The 8,565-nt window shown below is 47.7% G+C and overlaps 1 protein-coding gene across 1 annotated transcript; it reads right to left on the reverse strand.

Moving 5' to 3' along the window:
- Positions 1-6,356: 6,356 nt before the first annotated feature.
- LOC140223323 (uncharacterized) lies at positions 6,357-8,565 on the reverse strand. The gene is made up of 3 exons (XM_072294978.1): positions 8,509-8,565; positions 6,486-7,599; positions 6,357-6,385 (listed from the first exon to the last, which is right to left on the reverse strand). Exons 1-3 carry the CDS (start codon positions 8,563-8,565, stop codon positions 6,357-6,359), a joined length of 1,200 nt encoding a protein of 399 aa, XP_072151079.1.

The following is an 8,565-nucleotide window of genomic DNA, read 5'->3' on the forward strand; positions in this document are numbered from 1 at the left end:
CAAGTAACAATATTATATCATCATCATCTTTCATTCTTACTCAGTGTAGCATAGCGATCAAGTAGTCCCACACTGTGAGAGGCAGACGAATCGATTCGAATTTATTAACCATGCATGGCGAACCTAATCCCACGACATCCGCGCACCACGAAGGGTTGCTTCACTTGTCAGCCGTCCCCATCGATCCCTAGGTACGTGTCAGGTCCAAACTTCCTTTGGCATGCAATGCTCCACAGTCCCGGTCTCTACCGTACTATGACCGCCATTGCACCCACATGATGCACCATGGGAACGACGTTCCAAGGACAGCAGGGGTATAAGCCACGTCCCAGTTCAATCAGGTACTAGGCTTCCCCATCCCATACTAGGTATGAGATTAGTACTTTCAAACACTTGATCACGAACACCATCACCTTTCGACCTTAGTCCAATTTCAAGTAGACAGACGGGGCAAACCACCGAGTACCAACATAAGCCCAGCCCCGTCCATCATCCTTATAGTTGCAATGAAAAGAAAATCATTCAACTCCTATAACTCGCGAGTGACAGGAAATCACTCGACTTTTACCGAGTCCTATTTAGCATTGCAACTACTCGACTTCTTATACTAGTGTTCAGATCAAGGGGCACTATATTCATGCATCTATGGTTTCAATCAATTCCTATAAACGTAAATGCATAATCAAAACAACCAATATATTGCAAGTATTTAAACATAGGAATTGATGATCCGGGGCTTGCCTTCACACTCGGAGTTAGCGAACTGGTCCTCGGCTTGCTCTAGCACGGGCTCGACTTCGGCATGGTGTAGATCCGCTACAGCTTCCTCTTCGGGCGTCGGGTGCAGCTCGTATGTACCGTCGGCGATGTTAACTTCTACATGAAATGCAGGTGCAAATGATTCAACATGCAAAACCAAGAGTCTGAAAGGCATTTCATATATTATTCCTTTTTATCTTTCTCTAAAAAGGAAAGAGGTTTTCATTAACTTTCAAACCAAGTCTCATAATTTTCCTGTGAACTACACCTCATTCCTGAATTATTCCAAGTGGTTTCATATTTTTATCATCTCTGGATTTATCATTATGCAAAAAGAAAAATCTACCCATAGATTTCAATTAATAAACTAAAACAGTAACTTAAATGTCTAAGCTAGGCTCTAAACCATTTTTCTAAGCTTTTATTCTCTGAAACAAACACTTGAGAGTTGGATTTACCTTTTTAGCATTTTTCTGTGATTTGCTATGATTTAAACTAGCTTAAACAAGGATTAAATCATATAACATTAATTATAACAGAGACATGTGTAAACTTATTTTTATACGAAACTACACAGAATATTGAGTCTAACAAAATTTATCTTGCATTTTTAGCATTTTTCTACACTTTTCTATGCCTTTTTAAACTTTCAGCCTTTTTAGATCTAGAAAAAAAAAAAGAAAACCGAGGCAATTTTCAAATCTAGCCCTCCAGTCTATGGGTTAAATGCGTAGGGGCCCCTGGATCTTGCGCCTACACCCCTGGACAAAAACCCACCTCAAACATAAATCCCACGATTTTCCCCATAACCCCCTGACTTTCTTTCTTCTTCCCCACATAGATCCCTCACGTACAAAAGCACAGCAACATTCCGGCACAAAACATGGCGCTGGAACTTGGGGGCCGGCCGCGACAGAGGGAAAGGAAGAGCACACGGCAGGGGGAAGAGGAGAGGGGCGGCGCCTTGGGCCAGGAGTGCTCACCAGCGACGCTGCGATGAGGAGGGACGGCGTGCAGCAGTTCTCACGGCACAGGAAGGGGGCGGATGGGGGCTCGTGTGGAGGGGGCTGCTCGGCAAGGGAGGGAGCCTGGGAAGGGGCAAAATGGAAGCGGGACGACGAGGAGGCGCCGTGGCTGCAAGGAATCGACCGGAGACTCGCTCACGGTGGTGGATTTCGCCGGCAAAGTTTGAGCGTGGCGAGGTGCTGCGAGAGTGGGGAGGGGAGTACGGTGGGGCGGGCGAGCTATTTATAGCCGCGACGAGCTCGTGGGGCTGGCCGGTGGGTCGGAGGGGCGCTGGTACGCTGCTGCGGGGTGGACCGGCCACGGCGGGCACCATTGGCGGATAGGGGAGGCGACTTGGCGGGCGTGCTTGCAGGCGGGCGCCGCAGGCGAAGCAGGCGTGCACGGGTGAACGGCTCCATCAGGGCGCTGCAGGCGAGGCCGAGGAGCTGTGGCGTCTTGTCTCGGGCGTGCGTTGGCGGGCACGGCGGCGGTGGCGTGCCAGAGCGTCGCAGGGCGCGTGCGGATAGAGCAGCGGCAGGGGGCAACTCGACGGGGCAGCGACGAGGAGCACGTGCCACGGGGCGGCCGGTGAGGGGAGCGCGGCGCACGCGTGCTCGGCGTGAGCTCTGGTGCGGGATTTGCGGGATCGGACGATAGGGCAATCTTCGAGCGCGATCTTCTCCAGATTTTTGAACTGCACAACCCCTACTCCCTTTACAAAAGTTGTAGGCCTAGGATCTAAGTTCAATTCTTGTAATTGTCTTGATTTCAAATTCGAAGCTGAATTGAAGATAAAACGCTTCAAAGTTTGGCAAAATCCGAAACTTTCAGACTTGAACACTTACATCCATTTTTGACAGTGTTGACCATTTTAGCTGCGTTTGACCTCGTTTTTGAAAACCTTCTGTGCAGATTTTGGCCTATGCTCAAAAATCAAAGTTGTTAAGGACTCGTAGCACTAAAACTTTCATAAAAGGTTTGTCATGAGCATACATTCAAAAATGTGAGAAAAAGGGCTCCAAAGTTCTGACTTTATTTGATCTGCACCTTTCGGCCCAGATTTGTAATTCGATATTTTGACCCTTTTCCGATCAGTTTCAAGCAAAACGCTAATTACAAAAGTTGTTAGAATTTGTGAGTTATACAACTCTTAGTTAGGCACATTTTTAAGTTCTTAAGACAAAAATTGAGTTATGGCTTAAACACATGTTTAGCTCGTGAGGGGCAAAAGGGGTCATTTTACTTGGGTGCAAGGCTGTTCATTGGTTCCATTAAGCTCTAATGACTTCACTTAAGCTCAAAGAAGGTAAATTTTGGCTCATTTGCTACAACCTACCCCCCTTAAAGGAATCTCGCCCCGAGATTCGAGTGAAAGAAAAAGAACTAGTGTGGCTTGGGTATCGTACCTCCCTGATCGAAAAGAAATCCGCGGAAGTGGGTATTAAGATACTCCTCCGTTTCCCATGTGGCTTCGGCTTCTGTGTGATGACTCCACTGAACTTTGAACATCCTCATTATTTTGTTCCGGGTCTTCCTTTCCTTGCGATCAACAATCTTGATTGGGTACTCCACATAGGAAAGATCCGGGTCTATCGATACCTCTTCTTGCTCAATAATTGCCGTGGGAACTCGTACACACTTCTTGAGCTGCGATACGTGGAATATGTTGTGTATAGCTGAAAGTCTGTTAGGGAGTTTAACTCTATATGCGACTGGTCCGCATATTTCCACGATCTCATAGGGACCAATGTATCGGGGAGCCAATTTTCCTTTGATCCCAAACCGTTGTACACCCTTAGTCGGTGAGACTCGGAGGTATACATGATCACCAATGTCAAACTGTAAGGGCCTTCTCCTTTTGTCAAAATAGCTTTTCTGTCGTGACTGGGCGGCTTTAAGATTTGCCTGAATTATTTTAACTTGCTCTTCGGCTTCAACTACTAGATCAGGCCCATAGGTTTGTCTTTCTCCTATTTGTGACCAATTTAAAGGTGTTCGACACCTTCGACCATATAGGGCTTCAAATGGTGCCATTTTCAAGCTAGCCTGGTAGCTATTGTTATAGGAAAATTCCGCTAATGGCAAACATTTATCCCAATTCTTGTCATAATGTATGACGCAAGCACGTAGCATGTCTTCTAGAATTTGATTCACCCTTTCTGTTTGGCCATCAGTCTGAGGGTGATATGTTGAGCTACGGATTAGCTTAGTGCCAAGTGCGGACTGTAGTTGTTCCCAAAAGCGTGCGATGAATTGAACTCCTCGATCAGAGATGATTGTCTTCGGCACACCATGTAGGGACACAATACGGTCAAGATACAATTCTGCATATTTCCGAGCGGTGTAGGTAGTGTGAACAGGAAGGAAATGTGCCGTCTTGGTAAGACGGTCCACTATAACCCAGATAGAATCATGGCGCTGAGAAGTAACAGGTAATCCCACAATGAAATCCATGCTGATATCTTCCCATTTCCAAGATGGAATAGGTAGCGGTTGCAAGGTACCTGCTACCTTCAAGTGGCTTGCCTTGATACGTTGACATGTGTCGCATTCCGAGACATAGCGTGCAATTTCCGGTTTCATTCCACTCCACCAAAATGTTTGACGGAGGTCATGATACATCTTATTGCTGCCAGGATGAATCGAGAACTTGGAGAGATGTGCTTCATCCAGGATTTGCTTCCTAAGGTCGGGGTTAGATGGGACAACAAGTCGGTTCTCATAGTACACTATTCCCTTCTCATCTTGTCGGAAATGTTTATACCCCTCATCTCTCTGTGCAACTTTCTCCTTAATTAGCTTTATTTCCTCATCTTCTAATTGTATCAGCCCAATTTTGTCCTCTAAGGTAGATTCAATGGAAACATGACCTAAGGTGCCATGGGAAATAATTTCCAAACTAAGTTTTCCCATCTCATGACATATGGTTTCTGCGAAGTTAGTTGCCGACAAACAATTGCAATGGGCCTTGCGACTGAGAGCATTGGCAACTACATTTGCTTTGCCGGGGTGATAATGCACTTCCAGATCATAATCCTTAATTAATTCCAACCACCTTCTCTGACGCATGTTAAGATCCGCTTGAGTAAAGATATACTTGAGGCTCTTGTGATCAGTGTAGACATTGCAGTGAGTGCCCATAAGATAGTGTCTCCACATCTTCAAGGCATGAATCACGGCTGCCAATTCCAGATCATGTGTCGGGTAATTCAGCTCATGCGGCCGTAACGCTCGTGAGGCATAGGCAATGGCTCGGTTGTCTTGCATGAGAACACACCCAAGTCCAGTGCCGGAGGCGTCACAATACACGTCAAACGGCTTAGTAGTGTCAGGTTAAGCTAGGACTGGGGCAGAGGTTAAAAGTCTTCTCAAGGTGTGGAAAGCTTCTTCACATTTGTCACTCCATGTGAATTTGACTCCTTTCTTCAATAACTCAGTCATAGGCTTAGCTATTTTTGAGAAATCCGGAATGAATCGCCGATAGTAGCCTGCTAGACCAAGAAAGCTTCGGATTTGATGAACCGAAGTGGGTGGCTTCCAGTCCATGACCTCTTGCACTTTGCTGGGGTCGACTGCAATGCCATCTCGAGAAATAGTGTGTCCCAAGAATTTAACATTCTCCAACCAGAACTCACACTTGGAGAACTTCGCGTACAGCTGATGATCTCTCAAGCGTTGAAGAACAATGCGAAGATGCTCGGCATGTTCCTTCTCATTCTTCGAGTACACTAGGATGTCATCAATGAATACCACGACGAATTTGTCCAGCTCGGGCATAAACACCGAATTCATGAGATACATGAAATAAGCAGGTGCATTAGTAAGCCCAAACGACATAACTAGATACTCGTAGAGTCCATACCGTGTGGAGAAAGCCGTTTTGGGAATGTCACACGGTCGGATCTTGATCTGATGATAGCCTGAGCGAAGGTCTATCTTGGAGAATACTCTGGCTCCAGCTAACTGATCAAATAGGACATCAATGCGGGGCAATGGATATTTATTCTTAATCGTCACCGCATTGAGAGGGCGGTAGTCCACACACATGCGTAGACTCTCGTCCTTCTTCTTCACAAACAGTGCTGGACAACCCCAAGGTGACGTACTTGGGCGAATGAAACCCTTTTCCAACAGTTCATGTAATTGGGTTTTCAGTTCTGCTAGCTCTGCGGGTGGCATTCGATACGGCCTCTTGGATATTGGTGCCGTGCCTGGTTGCAACTCAATAGCAAACTCGATATCCCTGTCAGGTGGCATGCCTGGCAGGTCATCCGGGAATACATCTGGATACTCACAAACAATGGGGATATCTTCCAGTTGGGCCTCAACCATGGGATAAGCACAGGAGTTTATGCACTCTCGGTGGGGTAAGTGGATAGTGGAGGTGCCATACAGTGGTGAGTCTAGGTGGACAGCTTGAGCGGAGATATCTAGCATTACTCGGTGTCGAGTCATCCAATCCATACCCAAGATAATATCTATTCCCTCTAGATCGAGAATAATAAGATTTTCCTTAAAGAGGGTTCTTCCTAACTTGATAGGTACATTGAGGTTCATTTGATCTGAGGCTATTTTCCCACCTGGGGTAGAGATCATATACGACCCTTTGGTGTGACAGAACCTTAACCCACATCTAGCACCAGTTTTACTTCCGATGAAACTATGAGATGCTCCGGAATCAAATAAAATCAAAACTGGTTGATTATGAATAAGAAATGTACCCGTCATCACCGGTGCGCCTTCTGGGAGTTCTGCCACATTGGTGAAGTTTAGCCTGCCATGACGAACTTGTACTTTGGGCTTCTTTCCCTTGTTCACCATTGCATTGCTCTGGCCGGGGTGTTGATTCTTGTTTCTGGGGCAGTCCTTGGCAAAGTGTCCCACGTTGCCGCAGGTGAAGCAGCGGTTACCATTTGCAGGGCGCGGCGGCGGTGGAAGGTTGCGCTGAGGCGCCTGCGGCTGGAAACCGGGGAAATGAGGTGCTGCCGGTGGTGGAGGGCGAGCAACCCATCTCCCAGGCTGCGCGGGCCTGTGAGGTGCTGAAGGGGGAACCATCCTGAATTTCCGAGCAGGCGGGCTAGGTGATATCATGGGAGCTTTCCGCTTCAGGTCAGCCTTGAGGGCCTTCATGCAGTCTTCCTGGGAAATGGCCAGATTCACCAGCTCGTTGTAGGTATCCACTTTGATGGGGTTCAGCCTTTCCTTGAGTTCGAGACTCAAGCCCCTGCGGAACCGATCCCGCTTCTTCTCATCCGTATCCGCGTGATAGCTGGCATAGCGGCAGAGGTCGTTGAAGGCCTGTGCGTAATGCAGGACGTCGCGACTTCCCTGGGTGAGAGCCAGGAACTCATTGAGCTTGCGCTCCATTAGGCCCTCAGGGATATGATGGCCTCTGAAAGCGGTCTTGAACTCGTCCCAGCTGACGATGTGGTCAGCCGGCAGCATGGCGTGGTAGTGGTCCCACCAGAGGCGGGCAGAACCACGCAGCTGCTGGGCTGCGAACCGTGCCTTGTTGTCATCGGTGCAAGGCGTAGTGAGAAGCTCGAACTTGGATTCCAGAATGTGAATCCATGCATCAGCATCGAGAGGATCCTCAGTCTTGTGGAAGAGCGGGGGCTGGGTCCCTAAGAAATCCTCATAACGAGCAATCTGGGGCTGCTGATGACCCCTTCCTCCCTGAGGCTGGTGTTGCTGCCCTTGGACGATGTGTCGCAAGAGCTCTGTCTGTGCAGCCAAGATCGCCTCTAGCGAAGGCGGGGGAGGCGGTGGTGGCGGAGGTGCTCGATTATCCTCGCTACCACTTGGGATCGAGCTTAAGCGTGCAGTGCGCACCATCTGCAAGAGGGTATCTTTCCATTAGTCACATAATTCGAAAGCTTGCTTAAAAACAACGAAAAATTATGTGCAGGATCATAAACATAAATCTTGCGGATCCTGAGAAAAACAACAATAAGATCCTTTTGTTGAGTAGGTGCATATCTCTTCTTCTGTATGCACATTGTTTCTCATCTTTGGTCAGTAGTTAGCACATTTCATATGCCACAACTTTTGTATTACGCTCGCTGACAATACATAAGATAAAGAGATCGAACAGTGAGCTGAGTGAGTCATTGTCCGGCTGTTTTTCAGCAATCTGAGCGGTGAAGTTTTGGCTTCTAACACGAGTTTAACAGATCGAAAGGAGCTGAAATTTTACGAGCGGTTAGAACACAAGTTTTTGCACAACTTTGGTATTTAAATATCAGTTCAAAAGTGAGTGGAGATAGGGTTAAAACTGAGACCAAACAGCAACTATATTTCTGCCAAGTTTTCGGTTACATCGCCAGTCATGACAAAAGCATGTCCATGCATACATAACAAGTCTATGGCAGAAAGAGTACTCAACTCGAGGCTAACCTATTACATCGCCATCCAAAATATAGGTTGCCGAGGAGTAACAACAGAAGACCAACTCGCTACAACAAAAACCTAGAAGTCATCTAAGTTGCCCACGGAGGAAGCGCTGTGCACCGGAGAAGGGGCGTCACCAACTCGGTGCGGAGACTGTACGCCCTCGAAGTCCATGCTCGAGACACCCTCGATCTCCTCGGGGTCTTCCTCCTCCTCCTCCTCCTCCATCGGGTCATTCTCCCCCTGCTGCTCCTGCGCATGGATGGCATTGAGCTCGGCGTGGTGCTCATCCAAGTGCGCATTAGCAACAGCTAGCTCCATCTCAACCTCTAGCTTCTCCTCTGCAAGCAATACCATATCGTGCTCCATATCTGTCACCTCCTCCTCTAGCTCGGTGATCCGGGTCTCCAT

This window comes from Setaria viridis, chromosome 7 (assembly GCF_005286985.2).
Source record: "Setaria viridis chromosome 7, Setaria_viridis_v4.0, whole genome shotgun sequence".
In the NCBI taxonomy this organism is placed as follows: domain Eukaryota; kingdom Viridiplantae; phylum Streptophyta; class Magnoliopsida; order Poales; family Poaceae; genus Setaria; species Setaria viridis.